The 24,817-nt window shown below is 46.8% G+C and overlaps 1 protein-coding gene across 1 annotated transcript in view; it reads left to right on the top strand.

Annotated features, from left to right (window-relative positions):
- The first annotated feature begins 2,422 nt into the window (after nt 1–2,422).
- The window catches only part of LRRC73 (leucine rich repeat containing 73), a 132,447-nt gene continuing 110,052 nt past the window's right edge, over nt 2,423–24,817 (top strand). The window contains exon 1 of the mRNA XM_086925993.1: nt 2,423–4,446. Within this exon, the coding sequence (XP_086782119.1) occupies nt 4,175–4,446 (272 nt within the window). The 5' untranslated portion in view covers nt 2,423–4,174. The remainder of the gene's footprint in view (nt 4,447–24,817) is intronic.

The following is a 24,817-nucleotide window of genomic DNA, read 5'->3' as shown; positions in this document are numbered from 1 at the left end:
ACATCAATCAAATAGGGTGCCATCACTTCCACCTGTATGTCTACAGCCTGCCCTTTAAAGTAATAAGGAAGCACAAACTACTAATACCACTATCTATGAGGATAGCCCATCACCCTCCACCATGCATAGAAAATTTGTCCCTCCAAATCCAAAAGTACCAAATGTCAGTAAGCCGCAAACCAGGGTGCACCATCCCTGCTGACTATCTCTTGAGACACCCGTGCCATCCCCTGACACCCAACAAGACTTTGCTGCGGGAGCAGATGACGATGTCCAGTGAGTGGCAGATGCCCTTGCACAGAAACCCGGTCTGGTATCACCACAGAGAGGCACTGCGATCCCTGCCTTCAGGGGGCAATAGGCCCAAAACTGATGAACAAGTGGAAGGACTTCCTGAGGAACGTCAAAAAGCATGACAACATTGATCAAGGCGGCCTAACCGCCCTAAGCAACGTCAAGCACGAGCTTAGCGTCACTGAACCAGGGGTCCCTTTGAGAGGTTACAGGGCTGTCACTCCCCGACAGATGAGGCGCCAAATACTGAGTCTAGGCCAAATCTGGACATCACAGGTCAACCAAAACCAAAGCGCGGTTAAGGGGCAGGTCTGGTTCCCTGGGATGGACTCAAACACTGGTGAGTGAGTGACGCAGTGTCACTGGTACCAAGCCTGCAGGGCCCCAGACAGACTGGCCCCAATCTGCTCAGAACAGCCCAGCGGGGGTTTGCGGCCAAAGATCAGTGAAGAGATGCTGGTGGCGTGAGAGGTCCTCTCCAAATTCCCAGTAGGTGAACTACTTACAACACAAACTTAGAGCAAACAATGTGCTGCCTAGATAGAACCTTTGCAACATTTGGGGACCCCTTGACATTAAAGGGTGACAACGGCCCCTCCTGTCGAAGGACAAGGTTTCCAGGACTGCATGGATGCAGAACTCGCTGTGGGGAACAGGAAGGTGATGCCCTGGGGGCATCCGGCCAACCGGGAGGTAGAAAGACTCACGAGGACGCTCCACAAAAGCCATAAGGATTGGGGAGAACAGCAGGACATGGTAGCAGACGTATAGGAAGGACCCTTGGGGCACACAGAGTACCACCGCCGGGCCCGGCTGATGCCCTGTTCGGAAGGGCAGCCTGGGACTTCACCCCTCAGGGATGTATGGGGGGCCCCAGCTCCCCTAGACGAGGAACCCATCAGCGCCGGCGGGAGTAAAACAACGCGAGGGTCGGCACAGCTCGGGGGTCATCAGAACTCGACGTGGGTGACTGGGGGTCACTAGTGAACAGCAGACACGCCGGGGGAACCCCACCTTCCCTGTGAAGGTCGCCTCAGAGTTACTGAAAGAAGGGCTCAGTGATAACAGTCCAGACTGGTCACACGCTCATCCATAGGACTGGTCACACTGTGTATCTATCCGACAGGTCACACGGTGTATCCAGCCGACAGGTCACACGGTGTATCCATCCGACAGGTCACACGGTGTATCCATCCGACAGGTCACACTGTGTATCCATCCGACAGGTCACACGGTGTATCCAGCCGACAGGTCACACTGTGTATCCATCCGACAGGTCACACGGTGTATCCATCCGACAGGTCACACGGTGTATCCATCCGACAGGTCACACTGTGTATCTATCCGACAGGTCACACGGTGTATCCAGCCGACAGGTCACACGGTGTATCCATCCGACAGGTCACACGGTGTATCCATCCGACAGGTCACACTGTGTATCCATCCGACAGGTCACACGGTGTATCCATCCGACAGGTGACACTGTGTATCCAGCCGACAGGTCACACTGTGTATCCATCCGACAGGTCACACGGTGTATCCATCCGACAGGTCACACTGTGTATCCATCCGACAGGTGACACGGTGTTATCCATCCGACAGGTCACACGGTGTATCCATCCGACAGGTCACACGGTGTATCCATCCGACAGGTCACACTGTGTTATCCATCCGACAGGTCACACGGTGGTATCCATCCGCCTCCACCAAGCTGCTCCAGTCGGCCCGGGCCCAACCTCGAGGAGGGACAACCTGGGGTCCTGCCGAGGGGTGTCCACTGGCGCCATCTTGGCCCCCCCGGGACTATCCGAGGCCCGCGCTGCCCCCGACGGCAGACTCCACTTCCGGCAAAGGTGTATTTAAATCCCACGCATTTAACACGCCGTTGAGTGAGCTATTTTATGCTGTTGTCAAAAGAGCCCATTTTACTTCCTGTCCCTTTAACCCGGTGATCCCCGGCGCCCTGTCCCTCTGACCAGCTGCCACCCACAGATTCCCCCCTCCTTCCCTCGTCCGTTCACAGGCACACTGTCCCTTTAAAGCCGGGCTGCCCCCATCCCCCCTCCTCCAGCCCGCCTGCACCTGCAGCGCACAGGCATCACCGACAGGGAGGCGGGGGCAGCAGGCAGGCAGGGAGGACAGTAAGCAGGGAGGGCAGCAGAATGGGCCTCTGCCGAGGGTCTAAAGGCCCTGGGGACGGGGGCAGGGCGAGGACCGGGCAGCATCCATCCGAGGCGGCGCTGCACGCAACGCACCAGGGCCCGGGGGTCACTGAGCAGCCCCCACCTGAAGAGATCTAGGACCCCCCACCGCCCCCAAACACCTGCAGAGGGGACGCCGCATCATGAAGAGGACTCCTGCCACAGAAAGGAGCGATTGTGATGATTTCTATAGCGCCCACAACAAGCGGAACTGTGCATTGGCGCTTTAAAAAGCACCTGTTCTCTCTGAGAAGAAGCTCTCGGGTGCAGGAGCTCCCTCGGAACGGATCGCCAAGCCCAGTCTAAGAGGAGGGAGCCCCCTCCACGCACGCCCCCGCCCTGGTTGCCCATCACCCATCACTGCCAGGGAGGGAGGCTGCGGTGATTAATGGCGGCGCTGCCACTCTGACCGAGCGAGCAGAGCCTGGCATCAGTCCCCCTAGGAGCCATCGGGGCACCCGCTGCCCCAGCAGCAGCCCCTCCCGCTGCAGCAAAGCACCCCCTGCTGCCCCAGCCCCCACCCCTTCCTAGCCCTCCTCTCCTCCCCCCCCCCCCCCCCCCCAGCTCTTGCCCTCACTATACCATAACATCCCACGGCTTCCACCTTGCCCCCAAGGGACCTCTTCAGTCCTAGCTATCACCTTTCCCTGGCCCCCCTGTATCCTCTTACAGCTTCTCACCCACCCCTCCACCCCTGGCACCCCAGCATCCGAAACCACCATCCGCTATCACCCAAGCAGCCACCCAGCCACTGGGGCACCCGCGGCCCCTTCATCTGTCCTCGCTGGCCCCCAGTACCGCAGCCCTGACACCCCCCAATCACCCCTCCCGCCCCAGCATCCACCATTCCCAATAGCACAACACCCACCTGTTGCCTCAGCAACCCCCTGCCGCCGCTGTATAGAGCCCTCCACTGAACTCTGTGACCCACCCCCTTGTCACACCCCCCCCCCCCCACAATACCACCCCCACCCGCCTCGACAGAGTAAGAGCCCGGGAACGCACTCCCACCAGTGACCTGCAGGGGACCCCCAGATGTGCACTGCAGGCCCGTCGCTCATTCAGGTGTTTTACTGGAATTCGAACCTGGGACCGGCATATTACACATGCACAGATCTCCGCAGTCCGTGCATCAACCCGCTCAGCTATCTGAATTGGAATTTTTTACCAGTAGTTAGCGGACAGAGGTCCGCATCAGGTGCACAACCCACTCGGCTATCTTACCAGGACTGGAATGGTTTTACATGTGGCATCCAGACCTCTGTGGTGGACAGCTGTGCGGTCTGACTGTAGTGGAAGCCTGGGAGCGGATACTGCAAGCTCCAAACCTGCCGAACTACCTTGCTAGCACTGGGTCCGCAAATGGTGCACGCATTTCTGCAGCTGGCACTCTCGATTTGCACCGACGCATCTGAACCCCCTCAGGGCACTCAAAGCTGAGACCTGCACTTTGCACTCGGACCTCCCAGCGGCAGGTGCATTAGCCCACTAGCCTGTTGTATTGGAATTTGAACTGCATGTCGCTTTGATTTACCCTCTGGTGCATTCCCCCTCTGGACTAGCATCATCGTAAAACTGGACCCCTGACCCCGGGTCCCCGCCCCAGGTGCATAACCCACTGATCTAGCTTCCCAGGAGTCGAGCCTGTGACCCGCGGGCCGCACCCGGACCCCCTGAAGATGCTGCCCGGCTCCATCCAGATCTCCGGGGAGAGCCTGTCCAGCGCCGAGGTGAAGGACGTGGTGGACAGCCTGCGGGAGAACTCGGTGCGCCTGCTCTCGCTGCGGGGCTGCCGCCTCTCCGACCGGGACTTCGGACGCGTCTGCCGGGGCCTGGCCGAGTCCCACTCCCTGGCCCAGCTCAACCTCAACCTGGGGGTGGTGGGCAGCCTGGAGCGGGTGCGGCTGCTGGCCGAGGCCCTGCAGGCCAACCGCTCGGTGCAGTCCCTCTTGTGAGTATGAGTGACGCTGATTACAACAGATGTGTGTGTATAGCGCCTAGTGCCGCCAGCTGCATTCATTATAACAGGCCCATACATATGTGCAGACAACCGCTCGGTGCAGTCCCTCTTGTGAGTATGAGTGACGCTGATTACAACAGATGTGTGTGTATAGCGCCTAGTGCCGCCAGCTGCATTCATTATAACAGGCCCATACATATGTGCAGACAACCGCTCGGTGCAGTCCCGCTTGTGAGTATGAGTGTCTCCGATTACAACAGATGTGTGTGTATAGCGCCTAGTGCCGCTAGCTGCATTCATTATAACAGGCCCATACATATGTGCAGACAACCGCTCGGTGCAGTCCCTCTTGTGAGTATGAGTGACTCTGATTACAACAGATGTGTGTGTGTATAGCGCCTAGTGCCGCCAGCTGCATTCATTATAACAGGCCCATACATATGTGCAGACAACAGCTCGGTGCAGTCCCTCTTGTGAGTATGAGTGACTCTGATTACAACAGATGTGTGTGTATAGCGCCTAGTGCCGCCAGCTGCATTCATTATAACAGGCCCATACATATGTGCAGACAACAGCTCGGTGCAGTCCCTCTTGTGAGTATGAGCGACTCTGATTACAACTACAACCGATGTGTATGTATCTATAGCGCCTAGTGCCGCCAGAAGCATTATGTATAGCAGGTTCGTAGGTATGTGCAGGCAACCGGTGCAGTCTCTCTTGTGAGTATAACTCTCTGATTACAACTGCAATTACAATATTTTATATCTATAGCGCCTAGTGCCGCCAGCTGTATTCATTATAGCAGGTTCGTGGGTATGTGCAGACAACCGCTCGGTGCAGTCTCTCTTGTGAGTATGAATGACTCTCTGATTACAACTGCAATTACAATATTGTATATCTTTCGCGCCTAGTGCCGCCAGCTGCATTTATTATAGCAGGCTGGTACATATGTGCAGACAACCGCTCGGTGCAGTCCCTCTTGTGAGCGTCACTCTCAAACGATTACAACTGCAACTACAATATGTGTGTACAGCGCCTAGTGCCGCTAGCTGCAGTAGGCATAACCAGTTCGTAGGTATATGCACCAAGCTTAAACCAGGCCTTCTGTCTAGAGCGGCACAGTGCATCCCCAGCGATTGCCACTGTCCAGGGTTCTCCGAAGCCGGTCCTGGAGGGCCAGATCCATGCCAGATTTTAAGATAGCTTCATTTATCTAAATGGGGATGTGCTGGCAGACCTACTTTTTAATCTGTACACTGCGGGTTTAGGTAACTTTTTAACAGCCGCCAATCTGTTCGCTCTAAAATTTGTGCGCTTCCGATTGTTTTTGATGCAGCAGACGATATGGTCCTAATGGATAGTCCTGGGTGGTAAACTCCGTTCCGCTTGCGAATTTTGTGGAATTTGTGTCATTTCGTGTTACGTGGAGAACTCCGAATTGCCAAAAATTCAGCGATTCGTGGAATTTTTTGCTTGCTCTCGCTTTTAAAATGCGTGTTTGCAGGAGATTTCTCCCCGAAAACGCAAACAGCGTTTGCGAACAGGAAAAAAGCATTGCGAACGGGAGGAACAAGCAATTCCGCATGTTCGTGGAACTTTTGCGTTCTCGCAGAGATTTTTTACCGTTTCGCGGAGCTGTGCGTAGTGCAACTACGCAAATTCCGCCCACCCCTACTAATGGACCACACACGTATGGTACTGCAGAAGACACTAGACGCGCTAAGTACGTACAACAGCGCTAATGAACTAGTGGCCACGGCAACAAAACTAAGGTGGTGATATTTGAACTTGAAAATAAGCCCTACTCCTAAGTACAACTTCCTGGGCGTGTGCTTCACGAGCAAGGGAAGGGAAGGCCCAACCAGCACATCGCCGCCATGGAAACAGAGGCTAAAGCGCTGACCTACGCCATGTGCAAATTAAATTAAGAAACGCACAGCCCATCCACGGCGGCAAAACGAAAAGTGATAAAAGCCAAGCTACTGTCTGCAATTGCATATGGACATCTGGCATTTCCAGGGGCTCCGGCAAACACTTTGGCAACCACACATTGCAGGGCTTTTAAAAGGATCTTTCAAATTCCCCGTTACACCATAAATAAATATCATTGTCATTTACATTACCAATAGCTTAATCGTGAAATAAATGGCATTGTCTTTAGGCAACAGGCATCCTTATACACATTTCATTTACTTCACGCCGGCATTCAACAGTATAAATATGTGCTACTTGTCACAAAAGTGGCCCCTTTCTTGCATCTTCTAGGGACTATTATTGAGCTCCGTACAAATATATGGGTAAATGTTCAGGTATAGATCAAGAGACCGCACAAAACATATTATAACAAATAGAAGCCTAAAAAAATCCTGTGCCCTAGCCACTTTGTATTTTGTTTATAAACATCTAATCTGGGTGATGATTTTCCTCCTAGTTTAAGATACTCTCCTCTGTAAACAATGCAAGATGCACACCATTATAACCATACTTAAGTGGGGGTCTTCAAGTGTCTATATGTAACGAATAGTACGATTAAGTTGCTATCATGTCTACCTAGCTTGGATTTGACCTGGAACTAGTCATTCGCTTATTTTGGGAAAACGATCACAGCTATGAAGGTGTTAAACAATTCTTTCATGGCAGATATAGAATCTACAATAAGGTCTTCCTTAGAATATCTGAAAAATTCCTATAAGATACTAAAGCCTCAATTGTACTCTACTCTTCCACCACAGCTGCAACAAAGAGACGGATAACTTAGGCTCAAAATGATGTTACTGCCATTAAAATCTGTGGGTACTTGCTAGTCCACTACATACTTTTGGTGTACACTGCATGTTGTGGGGCTGGCCAAATGAATAACTTATCGAATGTATTATAGCCTTATAGCCCGCCATAGAGGGCTATACCGGCTATTAAAGGCCCTCTCCAGCGTTAAAGGCCCAGAGCCGAAGGCGAGGGCCTTTAACAAGGGAGAGGGACTTTAATAGACGGTATAGCCCTCTATGGCGGGCTATAAGGCTATTAGAACATTCTGTCACTAGAGTGCAGAATGTTCTAACAAAAAAAAACAAAGCCTTTTGGGAGCGTGAGGGGATTGGAATCCCCTCATGCTCCCTGAAGCCTTTGTTCCCAGCCAGAGCTGTGAACAAAGAGACATTGGAATGTTGGAGCTCCAGGCTTATACCAGCCATTATAAGCCCGGAGCACTCCATTGTTTTCAATGGAGCTCCCAACATTCCAATGTTCTAATATAGCCTTATAGCCCGCCGTAGAGGGCTACACTGGCTATTAAAGGCCCTCTCCAGCGTTAAAGGCCCCGAGCCGAAGGCGAGGGCCTTTAACAAGGGAGAGGGACTTTAATAGCGGTATAGCCCGTCTACGAAGGGCTATAAGGCTATTAGAACATTCTGTCACTAGAGGACAGAATGTTCTAACAAAAAAAAACAAAGCCTTTTGGGAGCGTGAGGGGATTGGAATCCCCTCATGCTCCCTGAAGCCTTTGTTCCCAGCCAGAGCTGTGAACAAAGAGACATTGGAATGTTGGAGCTCCAGGCTTATACCAGCCATTATAAACCCAGAGCTCCTCCATTGTTTTCAATGGAGCTCCCAACATTCCAATGTTCTAATATAGCCTTATAGCCCGCCGTAGAGGGCTACACCGGCTATTAAAGGCCCTCTCCAGCGTTAAAGGCCCCGAGCCGAAGGCGAGGGCCTTTAACAAGGGAGAGGGACTTTAATAGCGGTATAGCCCGTCTACGAAGGGCTATAAGGCTATTAGAACATTCTGTCACTAGAGGACAGAATGTTCTAACAAAAAAACACAGCCTTTTGGGAGCGTGAGGGGATTGGAATCCCCTCATGCTCCCTGAAGCCTTTGTTCCCAGCCAGAGCTGTGAACAAAGAAGCATTGGAATGTTGGAGCTCCGGGTTTATACCAGCCATTATAAACCCAGAGCACTCCATTGTTTTCAATGGAGCTCCCAACATTCCAATGTTCTAATATGCATTAACCTGATCTTGACATCACTGAGCTGTGGGCTTCTAAATATGGCTTTCTGGTAAGATCCATTCGAGCTTCAAAAAGGCCCGCTTATGTTGGGCTAACAAATTGCCCAAAGCAACTCCCAACCTCTCATCAGTACTATTGAAAGGGTCTAGCCACCACCCCACTATTCTGTTCATCCCACACCCTAACCTGAAAGATACAGTTGTCACACTCCGAATCTCAGTTCGTATTTTTAAAAGAGTCACAGTGTGAGCAGAAAGTCGCAAATTTCAAACCCAGTACCTTTAAAATGCATAGCAATAACACGTCATTTGCTACTCTTAGTTAATTGCAACTCGGTGGAATTAAGTGCTGTGTAAGTACAGATAATAATAATTCTTATACGGAGAAATTAGAAAATTACTTTCAAATCATACATGATATGGGTCTCCTTGGCGCTATTTTATTAATATCATGATAATATTAATATTGTCGTAATTGACAGGAAAATAATTTAGATTATGTTTTGAGGTTTTCGTAGCCGGAACCGTTTGTTGGAGGAAAGGTTTTTTATTTTGTTTCAGTTAAATGTTAATTGTTTGTCTTGAGGACTGCACAGATTTTAGCACCAGTTATAGCGTTGACTCCTCTTCGTATTGGCCTGTAGTGCTTCGGAGACCTGTGCGCAGATCTCAGTAGTGGGCGCTTCAGCCCAATGGACTTTCTCGTGAACTGTACCTGCTCCGGTGCATGTCTCACAGAAGTGAATGATTGTCCACGTGCAGGTCTAGTGCCTGTGCTGGTGAGCTGTGCAAGAGCACGCAAGCATATATTAAATGCACATTTATACTATTCACTTTCACTTTGTACATATGTGTATCAGGTACAGAATGGTAAACAGATACAGTAACAGTATCCTGGTTAACCGGATGCGGCAGGTAAACATGCAAATGTGATAGGTAGCTGCAGGAGCCTTAAACTAATTATCGTGTTGTAAACTACAGCCTAACGGTGAACCCTTCCTACTAACAGCACCTGATCTTCTTTCTCCCCATATAAATATGTCTTGCCCTACTATTTTCAATTAGGGTATGTGTGCACACTGACTGACACCCACCGTTACTTTGCCTATTCCCTAGGGAACTCAAATGGAATGAACAACAGCAAAGGTGCACCACAAAGTTCTGCAAATGACAATATTATCAAGCAAATAAATAGCAAAAGGATGATGTTTTCTTCTCTTTTTGGAATTCTTTATTTTCAATCTTTAACACCAAACAGCCAAACAGCCGACGCGTTTCGTCCCAACGGGACTTCTTCAGGGCTTGTAAATTTGAAAGAAAATGCTTCCAAATGAATCCTCATAGGAGAAAGTCTGTGCGGCTCCTTTCACAAAAATAGTGACACTTGTATGATGAGGATCTGGGCCGAATTGATCTGATGCAACTTATTAAAGGTGTTGAGGCAACACTGTGGATGGTACGAGTATCTCGAGAATTTATGCAAGCTCTGCCATGATTTAAGAGAGGAATTCTTGAGTGATCAAGGTATCTGTTTCAATTTATAGTATCCTATACAGGTCCAGCACTGTAAGCCAGCGAACCTCAAATATGGAAGCTGGTAGTCAAAGGGTCGTTCGTAGTAAAACGTACTGTCTTCAGAGCCCTCTTAGTCCGTGTTCCGATGCGCCCATTAAATTCTCGAGAACACCTTTATTAAGTTGCATCAGATCAATTAAGCGCAGATCCTCTTCATACAAGTGTCACTATTTTTGTGAAAGGAGACGCACAGACTTTCTCCTATGAGGATTCATTTGGAAGCATTTTCTTTCAAATTTACAAGCCCTGAAGAAGTCCCGTTGGGACGAAACGCGTCAGCTGTTTGGCTGTTTGGTGTTAAAGATTGAAAATAAAGAATTCCAAAAAGACAAGAAAACATCATCCTTTTGCTATTTATTTGCTTGATAATATTGTCATTTGCAGAACTTTGTGGTGCACCTTTGCTGTTGTTAATTATGGTGTTGTAATTAAGGGTGATCAGGCATTTAGCTGTGAAAAACAATTCACTGCTAAAGGTCATGGTCGGAGATAAAAACAAGCATATATGCATGAACACACACACACACAAATCACCCTAAAGGCAGGTAGAGATATTGGGAGTTGTGGTGTTGGTTGGTGATTGGGACTGGGAGATGGGATGTTGGTTGGTGATCCGGTGATGTGGCCTCTGCAGTTAGAAGGGCGGCTGTGGTTTTGATTAGCTGTTATTCATTTGTAGGGTGTTGGTGAGAGGTTGTGACATGGGTTGGTAGCAGAAGGACTCAGTGATAGAATGGACTGGAGGTAGACACAGGGTAGCTGAGGTGCCGCAGTGCAAGGCTAAAGTTGCTTCCAATAAAAGACACATTGAAAATGCCTAGAGATATTCACTGCCTGCAGATTGTGTAAATCAAATGACGAATCCTTGGCTCATTTTCTGCCCAAGTATGATAAATGCGCACTTGCAAAGAGGCAACAGAACAACTTTTAACTTTAAAACTCCAATGGAATTGACCAGGCTAGCTACCTAAATTTGCACGACAGCTTCAAAGACTTTTAAAAGGAGGCTGTGACTATCGATTAACATTGAAGAAACCTGATACGGCTCCAAGCTGGAACGCAAACTTAAGTTACAGTGACGGCTCATGAACTTTTTTTTTTCTTGAAGCCTTTTAAGAAGCAAAATGTAGTAACTAATAATGTGTTAATTTTAGTACGATCATGCTATGGTTTTGTAACAATTTTTATTAATTGAAACAAATAAATGTATTCATTCATTATGCTAAAAATCTGGCATTGATTCGGCCTTCCAGGATCAATTTTGGAGAACCCTGGGTTAGACTGTTTGCAGGTTTTCATCCCATTCCCTTCGGGTGATTGCTTGCCAGTTGTATGCCTGGAAACCGGAGACTGGCACAGCTTACCAAGCCTACCACTTCAAAAAAAGAAGCACACTTTCACCCGTTCAAGGAGTGCTTTTATTGGTGGAGATGTATTCCTTTTTTGGTAAACAGGTCATTATATATTTAAGTTCAAGATCTATTGACTTTGTCAATGTTTTTTAGTCATGTTGTACATTGTGCTGCAAAAAAAGAAAAAAAAACACTTGGCCGCGTCGTAGCCAGTTGTGGCTGCCATAACTCAAGGGTGAGGAGGGGTGTTCGCGGGGGGGGGATGAGGGGGGGGGGGGGTGTAATAATAAAATAAACTTACCTTACCGGGTCCCGCGCTGTCTCAGCTCCTGCACGGGTCTAGCGGAACAAGAAGCAGGCAGCCTCCCTCCCCTCTCCTAAGCCAATCACAACACCGCAGTGGCAGCGTTGTGATTTGCTGGGACGCTGATCACACAGGCATCTATGGGCAGACCATTTTCTCCATGTAGGCTGCATGCAGAGGGCCGACCAAACAGTCAGGGCCTGCAGCATTGGGCTAGCCATACCTCCCCTGCCCTCAAGCAGATCCGCCCGCCTCCAACCAAACCCTTCTGCTTTCTCGCAGTGTGAGAAGCAGAAACATCAAATGGTATTTATAAAACCATTTTATGTTTCTGCTTCGCACACTGCTAGAAAGCTGTGGGGCGACACTCCTCCGCCCACATGGAGGAGCCGCCCCTGGTCGTAGCGCTTTTTTTCCATGCAAGTCAAGATGTTCTTATTGTAATTTTCTTAGATTTTACCAAGTTTCTTTCTCCTTTCATGTTTACAATTTGACATTTTATTGCAAAGTCGTTTTAGTTACCTATGGTTCCTTTATATGCGACATGATAACATTGAAAGCACAGGCATCAGCTGTGTTTGTGAATCCATTTCGATATCTCTTCCCTCCCTTCTGGTTTCATGGGTTTATGTCTGAGAAGTCACTGACTCCCTGGGTCTTTCCTGAAGTGAACATCACACTCACGTGTAACAAGTTTTAATGCATTTTTTGGCATCATTGTCGCCAACATGACCCTGAGTTTATCGCTCGCTGCTGACACAGGGCGTTATCAGTAGCTCACGAGGTCGAATCCCAAAGAGGCCGACTGAGCTGTCCATCATTTCCAGGTCGGTAAATTGATTAAATAATGATATACTCTGTTAATCACAGCGTTTAGAAGCGTGCTGTTGCGCTATATTAAACATACAAGTTATTGTTTTGCTGCAGCTTTTATTTCCTGGTCTGTCTGAGCTCCTCTCAACCCCCTCTTTCATTTGTGGTCAAACCCTCATCGCCCTCAAACGTTTCTGGTCATAGTTTAGGGTTTCTTGGTATTGGGGGAGAGATTTTCACATAATACCTCCCTGATTACTCAGGATTGGTCCCCATCTGAGGCGCCTCAGGTAAGACTACTTACAAGGAAGGCTGGAATTGTGCAGCTAGACTGATTTGTGTGCCCTCGTCACTGCGGCTTCTGCATGTTTTCAAGTTGTACCCCACATTTAAAAAGACATTGGCATCCCCCAGCTGTGAAAATGGCTAGTCCATACCCATCACAAACACTTTTTAGGGTGAGGATGTGGCATACTGACCTGAGCTGCCGACCTTTGGGAATCAGGTTGGAGTCTCAGGTCCGGTTCAAAATCCTGTGATTCTGAGCAAATTACGTATTCTCCCCATGCCTGCCAAAAATGAATGTGTCCTTGTGTAATGTAACTTTTGCTCTTGTACAGCCCTTGAATACCTTCGGGTGGAGTTCACGCTATATAAAACCGCACATAAAAAACCCCAACTCACTGTACTTTGATTCCAGGGGTTGGGCACCCCAGATAGGCCAGTTCATATACTTATAAGGTAAGACAATACCCTGTCAGGCTTAGAGTGCTGAATACATTATGCAAAACAGGAAGCAAGGAACTCTGGGAAGTTCCCGAGTCTAGGTGGAGAGCAGCTCCTTTATATGTAGCATACTCCAGCGCCAGCGACACACAGCATCTGCTCTCCTCAAATATCTGTTTTCCAGCAGAGTTTTTAGGCATAGGGTTAGTGCAGTGCCAGCCACAGCGAGCTCGCAAGTGACAAAGCCTTTTGCCATTTTTACAGCAAACTCTTTAAGCATAGGATGTGCCCAGAGCCTCCATGCAGAGCTAATAAAAGTCAAAAGCCTTTTACAAGTCCAGACACAGTATTACAGCTTTGGAAGCCACCGCTGAAGCATGTTTTACTCTAGTTAGAGCTCATCAGAGAGATGCAGCTTTGCACAGATGCATGGGAGCACCCAGTATAAGTTAATACAATACTCTTTCAGGCTAAGAGTGCTGAATAAATTATGCAAAACAGGAAGCAAGGAACTCTGGGTAGTTCCCAAGTTTAGACGGATAGCAGCTTTTTTTATATGGAGCACCCTACAACACCAACGACCCTTTGAATCTGCTCACCTCAAAGTTCTGTTTTTCTAGCACAGTTTTAAGCATAGAGTTCGCACAGTGCCAGCCACGCCGAGCTAGAAAGGGACAACACCTTGTGCCATTTTACAGCAAAGTCATATACTTATAGGGTGTTCTCTTTCAGCCTTTGTCCCACCTCCTGAAGGCTGGATTAGGGGTATGCAGAGCCCTGTCAAAATGTATTGCGAGGCCTGGGGACAAAACTGAATAGGGACCCCCTGGAGGCTTTTCTATTCTGGCCAGGTGCGATAAGCAGCACCTGATTCAAAGGGGCAGATCAACAAAGATGTCATGCAGTGCCTGCGATGGAGAGAGCAAGACAGCGCTGTCCTGCACTCTGCTTAGCCCTGGCTCACACTCGGCCGCCTAGCGCCATCACATACCTCTGCAACTGGTAATGCATTGTATTTTTATATAAATTCTGCACAAAATTAAATATGTCACACTGAGCAGCAGGGATCCCCTTACCTAGAAAATTCCAGGGGCTGATATACCGACGCATGCATGGCCTTGGGATTGTTATCCTGTTTACACTTAGGAGGAAGGTCTCTTGGGTGGCCCTATCCTCTTTTCCCCTCTTTATGTTCGGAATATGCCAGATTCAGAAGAGCTGTAAGTCCCAGCTCAGTTCGTAAGTTTCCCGTGTGCCCACCTTGCGTGAGGCTTTCACATTGTCCTTTATTTTTAGGTCGGACCTGGGCAGCGCATGCTCTGCTGCGAGGCATGGAGTAGTGAGGTATGGCTTTGAAGCCCTGCCCACTCTCCGCACATATTTATAATTGGCTTATGTTGTTGTCCTTCGAACACGCTCGCTTCCGAGTCGTTATTAGGCTTGTTAGTCCCTCCTTGGTTCCGCCTGTCAGCATTTGTTACCTCCCATAATGACTGGACCTTTTACTGGTGTTCTTACATGGTCTGCTTTATAAGTCGTTGAGCACTATTTTATTTAATGCTCTTCCCCTATTCCACCCACTACCATGCATCACGCTGCTCGCTTTTATTAAAATGTTAAAAGTGATCCGCTTTTACTATAGCAGCCGTGTTTTTTATTTATGTATTTTAGCAGCGCGGTCCGCATTTGGTGGCCACGCTTATTTATATTTTTATTTTGTCTTCCTAGCGCCCATGCAGCACTTTCACATTCATAGAGGTTGCGTTCCTTTCTTTACACAAACCACGTCTCAAGAAAGGTATTCGGCCGACATTGAAGTGAAAGCTCAGCATGGGCGCTTTTACAAAAAAAAAATCTGTTTCTCAACTTGACAAACCGATGCTTCTTTTTTGTGAAAAACCCCCATGCCGCAGTTTCACTTTAATGTCGACACGCCCCTTCCTTTAGACGCGGCTTGTATAAAGAAAGGGGTGCGGCCTTCATGAATATGAAAGCGCCGCATGGGCGCAAGTAAAACAAATATTTGCACTGCGAAAGGTCTCGTTTGTGAGAGTTTAAGTTATTGCATTGCTAATAGTTGAAACTCTTGTTAATGTGAGACCTGTTGCATTGCAAATGCTTGTTCTCTTATGAGTCCTTGATTTGTATTCATTACCTTTTGGAGTACGAGACACCCTCTTTCCTCTCTGACCATGTGCTGCCTTTGCACATTCCTAACTGTGACTTTTGTTGTCTTATAATTTCGTAGTGATTATTTTACCTCTAAGTGGGCTCAGCCAACTTACTCTGTCCTGATGAAGACCCACTGAATGTTTTGAAGGTTGAAGCACCAGTGACACAAACAATGGTACTAATGAACCCTCTCTGTGAAGTTCAATATTGAAGCAGAGTCTCACCCTGAACAACTGCTTGAGTTTAATATATAGGACCAGAACTCCACTTACATTGTGTATAGTCTGTCGCCATTTTTTGTTTTATGATCACGTTTTTTGGGCCATTTATCCTCACTTGAGTTGAGCACTGTGAGTTCACTTTGTCACACTGAGCACATTCAGATCTTCCATACAGCTTTGTCTCTTGATGCTTAAGTGATAAAGTTCTCTTTCATGTGTAGTCTTTTTCATTTATGCTTACATGGTCAGTTTCTAATCCCCCTTTTCAGCTTGTTCTACAACATTAATGTTTTTGTAACATATTGAATATTTCACCTAAATGCTCGTCATTACGATGGCCGACACATGGAGGTGCCCGTCCTTCAATGAGTTGGCGGTCCCCCAGTTGTTCTGCATGTGCACTCTGCCTTGTGATTTCTTTTGTGCCTCCTTAAAGCTTCAGAGTGGGAGTGTTTGCTTTTTACAGCCTTGCCAGGAACAGAGCGTATGGGATGTCCATTTGAAAGCATGTGAGAGAGAAAGGTGTGGAATGTACTTCTCTGTCTTGCAGTGTAGTGTTAAAGGAAGTGGTGCCCAAATGTACATCATGTTGTATATTGGGAAATTAAGTGTGTGATGCTATAGCCAGTGGTACACAAATGTGCATTCTGTTGTACATTGGGAAGTTGAATGACGTTTTTACTATTGCCCTTGACATGCACTAATGACTATTGGCTTTGACATGCCCTCATGACTATTGGCTTTGACATGCCCTCATGACTATTGGCTTTGACATGCCCTCATGACTATTGGCTTTGACATGCCCTCATGACTATTAGCTTTGACATGCCCTCATGTCATCTTGCATTCTGACATTTTCAGATCTCCATGCCCATGTCTTCTCCCATTGGCCCATTGTAAGGCATGCATATGAAGGACTAAAAAAAAAGCCCAGAGCTTTCACCAACCAAGCCTAATACACAACATTCCATACGGAGAATTTCTTCGAATAAAGAGGATCTGTTCCAATGAGGATGACTGGCAAATACACAAAAATCTAGCCAGAAAAAGATTTGAAAAACGGAAATACAATCCAGCATGGATACAGACAGCTTTGAATCGCTCCTCCAGCATAAAAAGAACTGATTTGCTCAGAGGAAAACAAAAACCAGATGATGAGGAAGAAAAAATTCGATTCATTACTACGCACTCCACGGCAAATCAGGCAATTACCAAAATTCTCAGAAAAAACTGGCACATACTACATATGGACCCAAAAGTTGCTGAAATAGTAGGGGATCATCCCAATGTGACTTACCGCAGAGCAAAAAACTTGAGAGACAAACTTATCCATAGTCATTTTCAAGAACAAAAGAAACCAGAAGTATGGCGGAGACCCAGAGGATTCTACAAATGCTCTGGATGTAAAGTTTGTTGTATTGCCAAAACAACTAAGGAACTAAAGATGGCAAATAAAAAACTATGGAGGATTGATCAACTAATCAATTGTAAAACACAATTTGTCATATATGCTTTAGAATGTCCATGCTCCTTAAAGTATATTGGAAGCACAAAAAAAGAACTAAAACTACGCATTTTGGAACATGTCCGAGCGACCATCAACTCGGACCGCAGCAACGCAATGGCAAAACATATGGAGAAGGAACATAAAGGAGATTGGAAAGCTCTAACTTTTTATGGAATTGAAAGTGTCGGGCCTAATCAAAGAGGTGGAGACCGTGAGAAAGTAATGAGGCAAAAAGAATCTAAACACATTATGAACTTCCGAACTCTGAGCCCCTATGGGCATAATCAGGATGAAGAACTACATTGCCACCTTTAAACTGCACTTGAATAACATTGATCAGAAATAACTGACACCTACCCTGCCCAATTTTATTTGCACTAATTTGTTTTTTACAAAAAATCGTTTTTGCACTTCATTAATTTTTCTTTATTGAGGACATGTAACCATGACATATAAGAACAAAAGGGTTCAACCTTCCTACCAAACTAGTAGAAAATATCAGCCAATTGGTGGGCGTTATATGTGTTGATTGCTTATGCCCACTGGAGGGCTTAATTTTTGTTGAAAATTGTTTCAAATTGTTGAATTTAATTCGTATAAATGCATAGAAATGCATGCTAATAGGTGGTATGGACACACATGAACTCAGAAATGCCCACTGGAGGGCTTAACTTTTGTTTATAATTATTGGTTAAATCCATGGAATCAATTTGCATTAATGTATAGTATTGCGTGAAAACAACCTGGTATGGACACAATGTACTTTAGAATTTATTACTTTAAACTACATGTCCCACAATGCCTGTGTAAGAAACAGGAAGTGATGTAACTTTACAAACCATTTTTTTACTTTATTTAAATGAAAATACATGTCGACTTAGTTAACCTGTGAACAAGGTCTCCGCAGAGACCGAAACGCGTAAGGTGTTGCTGGAAATAAACCTTACAATCGACTTAAAACCAGTGTGGTTTAATTTGAATGTCACACGGGAGTGCACGAGGAAAAACTTCTCTGTGAGGAGAAAAGCTGAATTCATATATATATATATATATATATATATATATATATATATTTGCATAATGTATCATTTGACATCAGGGAAAGCCTTTCTGTTTGAGAGAGTTGCACAAATAAAACCCCACGCTTTATTCAGAAAACTGTCTTTTGATGTGCCTCATTTTATAAGAGTGAAACCCCTTCCAGGGTGTTTTCTTGCTTCGCCGGGTGTGTCCCTACATGGGGAGTGCTCTATTTCTATTATTTGGGAGTGGGAAGCAGGACAGGTGACGGTCTTCCCCCTGACAGCAAATGGTCAGACCGCCGGTATCATAAACCGGCAGTCGGACCGGAGGGCTGTCAGTCGGTCAGACCGCCACCGGTGGCGGTCCGACCAGCATCCAAATGAGGCCCTAAGTGTTTTCCCCGTTATTTGTAGATTATAATGGATGGGACATTGTTGTTTGCAATATCATTAATAATAAAGATGTCCGGCTTGCTTGCAATTAAAAATCTATATCTAAATGTGGCTGAAGGAGAGGGGGGTCCTTAAAAGCGGGGGCTTGGGGCACGATTCCCCTTTCTTCCTGCCTCCCACACCCTATGAAGACTCTGAGCTCAGATGAGCTGATACTGTTTCCAATTCAGAAGGGAGCTTCATAGGGACTTGCTCATTTACAGGTGCCCTTTCTTACTTAAGGATATCACATATTATCTATGTGAAAGATTATTGCAGCCTGAAAAATGTTTCCAAGATTATGCCACCCCACTTTAGACTCAGCCATATGCAAATCAGTCTTGACCCTGCTCCTCATGGGAACAGTCCAGCCCGAACTGCCAAGCCAGGTCCTACCTGAAGCAGAAACAAGCATCCTAGGACTGGTTTTGGGGTATCACCCCTGATCAGCCAGGCAAGCTTGAATTTAGGTGCGCACTGAGCCCGGGACCCATGTCTAGGCATACCTGGAGCACTTAGGGCAAGAAAGAAAAAGACAAACAAATGATGGACGGAATGCTGAACAAATCAAACATTCACGCCCTCTCAAGAGATCTGGGTTAAACCAATCCTACTTTTGCTTACCATGCTACCCCGGTTTAGACCGATCCTTATGCAAATCAGTCTTGACCCCGCTCCTCATGCGAGCAGTTGAGCCTGAACTACCAAGCTAGGTCCTCCCTGGACCAAAAGCAAGCGTCCTGGGTCCTGTTTCGCGGTATCATCCCATATCAGCCAGGCTAGCTTGAAACCAGAGGACCTGGCTTGGCAGTTCGGTCTGGACTGTTCCCATGAGGAGCATGGTCAAGACTAATATGCATATGGCTGGGTCCAAACTGGGGTGGCATGGTGGAACAGAACAATGGATTCAACTCAGATCTTTTGACTGGGGGGTGAATGTTTGATTTGTTCCGCACTCCAGCCATCATTTGTGTATATATTTTGCTATCTGATAACCAGTTCTGAAATTTTTAGTGAGAGGGTGTAGGGTCGAAAGTCCCTTGGGATATGTCCTTTCACACGCTGCTCCTCGTGTATTTCTTCTGACTGTCCCGGTATCTCTTCATGTGCAGGAGACTTGCCTCACGGGTCCACGGACCAGTGTTCTACATCATTTTATTTGGTGCTCACCAACAGAGTCTGGACCATGTTGGGTGATACAGCTGTGCCCGAGTGGTACTCCTTTTAAGATGGGTGACTCCCGTCCCCACTGCCAGACAATAACACTTCTAACACTTGCTGGCAGGCACTTAATAGTCCTGGTTCAGAACCTTCCACCTGCAACGCAGTGGGTAGATGCTGTGTAAGTGTGTGCAGTCTCTCGTGAATGGCCCCAAATGAGGTTGTGTGGGCACATGAGATGTGGAGAACCTAATGTTGGATTCCATCTACTCCTAAGATTGCAGGGTGCTCTGTAGGGTTAAAAGGTACTTAGAGCTGCTGTCTTTTCCCTCCTGCCTGAGCTCCTGTCTATTCTCCTATAGTTGTATTCACCTTTTGCTTGGAGGGCCTCTCTCACCTATGGAGCTCCCCTTCTCCTTGGAGCCGAGCCTGCAGAGACCGGACGCCCACAATGGACGACCAACACCGCCTGCTGTCTCTGTTAGTAGCACCAACCCCCAATGCCCATTTACCTGTTATGTTATCTTATGACTATTTGTAGAGTGCACATCTCACCCGGGCAGGTATCCAGTGGCTCTGGACCCCAGGATGGGGGGGAAGGGAGGGCATGTGCAACTGCCCATCGCATCTGGTGTCCCTGTCACTAGTGGCGCTACCTGACGTGTGCTTCGGTCACCTGCGTCATCTTTTCTCCGCTCCTCAGAACTGCAATAACTGATTCCACTGGCCGCAGAGAGAGCACCCAGACAGCGCATCCCAAGATTTCGCGGCACAGCATCACGAGTAGTGGGTGGGCACCATCTGCAGAACCTGAGATCATGCCCACATTGGTCCGACACTCTAGATTTCTGGTGGCATTCAATGAATTAGGATTTATAAAGCGCTGCTAATCACCCGACAGGGTATCCAGGCGCATTGAGGCTTCTGCAGTGCTCTGTATCCCTTGTTCAATTGTGGGAAGGCCTGAGTGACACACTATCAGCTATAGATTATTTGGGCTGCTCACAAGAGTAGTGAGAGGGCACCATCCACAGAACTTGATCATGTCCACATTGGTCCGACATTGAATCTTCTGCGGTGTACTGTGTCCCTGGTTCAGTTGTGTGAAGGCCAGAGTGACACCGTATTAGCTACAGATTATCTGGGCGAAGGATTAGTGGTGAATACGATTAGTGAAATATGAAATTAATTAGAGTGGTGTTCAGGTTAGTTTGTTATTTGGATTGAGAACGATAGTGTAGGGATAGAAGCGGGAACAAAGTTTTGCATTTACATAGCACTTGCTACCTCTGATGGGGTATTGAAGCGCTTTGGGTGAGTAGTACGCTACTCCGGAACCCATAAAGGATTAGTGGTGACTAAGGATAGTGAAAATATGAAAGTAATTTGAGTGGTTAATATAATAGTCAGATATTTGGTTTGAGAAGGATAGTGGAGGGATAGAAAAGGGGAAAGGTTTGCATTGATATGGGCTTGCTACCCCTGATGGGGTGTTTCAGCAAGTAGCATGCTACTCTGGAACCCATGCAGTGTTAGTGGTGAATTAGTATAGTGAAATATGAAAGTAATTTGGGTGGTGTATATGTTAGTCAGTTACTTGGGTTGAGAAGAATAGTGAAGGGGTAGAAGAGGTAAAAAGGTTTGCATTTATATAGCCCTTGCTACCCCTGATGAGGTGTTGTAGGGGTTTTCCGGTGAGTAGCACACTACTCCGGAACCCATGAAGGATTAGTGGTGAATACATTTAGTGAAATATGAAATTAATTTGAGTGGTGGACATGTTAGTTTGTTATTTGGAGTGAGAGGGAAGGATTTAGAAATATATATATATATATATATATATATATATATATATATATATATCAAAACAAAACCCTTTCAGGCATAGAGTGACGCATAAATGATGCAAAAAAGAAGGAGAGAACTCTGGGTAGTTCTCAAGTTTAGGTGGAAAGCAGCCCCTGTTAGAGCACTCTCAACACCAGCGACACTCTAGATCTGCTCACCTCAAATGTCTGTTTTTCTATCAAAGTTTTTAAGCATAGGATTAGCACAGTGCTATCCAAGCCGAGATAGAAAATGACAAAGTCTTTTGCAAATTATACAGCAAAGTTTTTAAGCATAGGACTAGTACAGTGCTGTCCTTCCCGAGCTGTAAAATTACAAAAGCCATTTATCACTCCAGGCACAATATTACAGCTTTGAATTAGTGAAATACCAACTCAAGCCAACCTGAAATGAGTAAAAGCAACCCCTGACACAGTGTTTCGCTCTAATTAGCGCTCTTCAGAGAGGTATAGCTTTGTCCAGACACAAGGGAGCACCCAGTATTAAGTAAAAACAAAACCCTTTAAGGCATAGAGTGACGCATAAATTATGCAAAAAAGGAGAGAACTCTGGGTAGTTCTCAAGTTTAGGTGGAAAGCAGCCCCTGTTAGAGCACTCTCAACACCAGCGACACTCTAGATCTGCTCACCTCAAATGTCTGTTTTTCTATCAAAGTTTTTAAGCATAGGATTAGCACAGTGCTATCCAAGCCGAGATAGAAAATGACAAAGTATTTTGCCATTTCTACAGCAAAGTCTTTAAGCATAGGACTAGCACAGTGCTGTCCAAGCCGTGATGCATAATTTATGCATCACTCTATGCCTGAAAGGGTTTTGTTTTGACTTAATACTGGGTGCTCCCTTGTGTCTGGACAAAGCTATACCTCTCTGAAGAGCTCTAATTAGAGCGAAACACTGTGTCAGGGGTTGCTTTTACTCATTTCAGGTTGGCTTGAGTTGGTATTTCACTAATTCAATGCTGTAATATTGTGCCTGGAGTGATAAATGGCTTTTGTAATTTTACAGCTCGGGAAGGACAGCACTGTACTAGTCCTATGCTTAAAGACTTTGCTGTATAATTGGCAAAAGACTTTGTCCTTTTCAATCTCGGCTTGGATAGCACTGTGCTAATCCTATGCTTAAAAAGTTTGATAGAAAAACAGACATTTGAGGTGAGCAGATCTAGAGTGTCGCTGGTGTTGAGAGTGCTCTAACAGGGGCTGCTTTCCACCTAAACTTGAGAACTACCCAGAGTTCTCTCCTTCTTTTTTGCATATATATATATATATATATATGTAAATATAATATATATTTTTGTGTGTTGGAGCTCATCCCCATGTGCCATCAATGCGGCCCTCGATCACACTACGGGCAAACATTTTGGCCCTCTGGGAAATGTTTGTGAGTACCCATGAGGTAGAGGATATATTGAGAGAGTTATAGGGTGAAAAATAGGCTGGTGCATTGGATATGCTAATTTGGAAGAAAACTAATAAATATATAGATCCATAAGTACTTGGAAGGTATATAGATGAATAAAGGAAGGTAGTATATATAGATTAAAGCTGCATTACATAAACTCTGGCTTTCAACTGTTGTTGTACTATAAATGAAAACATTTTTAAATCACATTTTATTTATCAAATGACACATATGGAGCAGAGCTCTGTAACCTACTAACTTTTCACTAATGAATGCAAGGAGAAAATAAGAGCATTACAGATGAAATATGTCAAATGAAAATCCCCCCTCCCCCGTCGCACTAACAGCATCGTGAATAGCAGCCTAGCTGTTAATTACGCTCCATTACCACTCACTACCGAAACTTAAATACTAAAGAGCAACCTCCTACACCAGCGAGGAATCATCAATGCGGGTGGAGGTGTCCTGGTGCAGCGACCGGCTCAAGCAGCAGGCCTAGATAGCCTGCCCAGCGCTTCCACACTTTAAAGTGCTTCTGCGGGCACCCTCCTGCAATGAAAATGGGAAATTCCAGGCCCATGCAGAAGTCCAGTCCCTTCTTCCAAGTCGACACCAAAGGTGGAGCCGGCTCCTTCCATGTCCTAGCAATGTCCCTTTTGGCTAAGGTAAACCACAACAGCATAGGATGACGTTTAAAGACATTGCCCCCAATTCCATCCATAACATGTAAAAGCACCAGTTTCGGCGAGCGGGGCAAGTCCCAGCCCAGCACTTCAGAAAGACAGGTCACCACCCCTCTCCAGAACCGTGACAAAGAGAGACAGTGCCAAATCGTGTGCATCAGGGTCCCCTCCTCCCGCTCGCATCTAAGATATATAGTGGAGGCCACCAATCCCGCCCTCCACAGCCAGACCCGCATAAAGTAGACCCGGTGCAGATATTTAAGCTGAACTAGGTGCAGCCGCACCACTATGGCCACTCCCCAGGGGGAGGCCAGGGCCTCAGACCAGTCCTCTTCATTAAGTGGACCCACATCTTCCTCCCAGGCCCCTCTGAGCTGCAGTAGTGTGGGGGAGTTGTGAGTCACCATGGTTTGGTAGATCTTAGATATTTTATGATCTTGAAGGTCCCTTATAAACACCTTTGCTTCTATCGGGCTAAACTCCGCCAGTGACTCCAGACCCCCTAAGCTAGGGGAAAGGGCGTGCCCAAACTGTAAGTATTTGTAGAATTGGGTTTTTGGTAGCTGAAAATCCCTTTGTAGGTCTTGAAAGGAGTTCAGAGTCAACCCCCGCATGACGTCCCCCAGGGTAATGATACCAATGTTGTCCCATCCACGGATCCCTGACAGAGTAGCCAATTGCGGGAGTCGGCCATTGTTCCATAGGGGAGTCTCCCATGCCAGTGTATTCCACCACCACATCCTCCGCAAGGCTTGTCGCCAGAGCTGAAAGACCACCCGTGTTGCCGGCGACAGGGATCTACACATCCGTGCTGAATACAGAATCGTATGAAGGGAGAGATCCCCCATAAGGCGCTGCTCCATAGCTTATGCAGGGTTATCCCTATCCCCATACCACCACTCATTCAAGACAAGCAGGTGCAAAGCCATGTAATATGATAGTATGTCAGAGGTCGCCAGTCCACCGCAGTACGTGGAGAGGTAACATGTCTGTAGGGTGATTCTAGCCACACCTCCTGCCCATAGAAATTGGCTCAAAGCCGCTTTAACCTGTCTAAACCATCTAGGAGGAATCGGATAGGGGTGGTTCTGCAACTGATACAGCAAGCTTGGGAGCGAAACCATCTTAAAAATGGCAG

This window comes from Lissotriton vulgaris, chromosome 6 (assembly GCF_964263255.1).
Source record: "Lissotriton vulgaris chromosome 6, aLisVul1.2, whole genome shotgun sequence".
Classification (NCBI taxonomy): domain Eukaryota; kingdom Metazoa; phylum Chordata; class Amphibia; order Caudata; family Salamandridae; genus Lissotriton; species Lissotriton vulgaris.
Note: the sequence above shows the minus strand (reverse complement) of the source record. Positions and strands in the feature narration are given on the sequence as shown.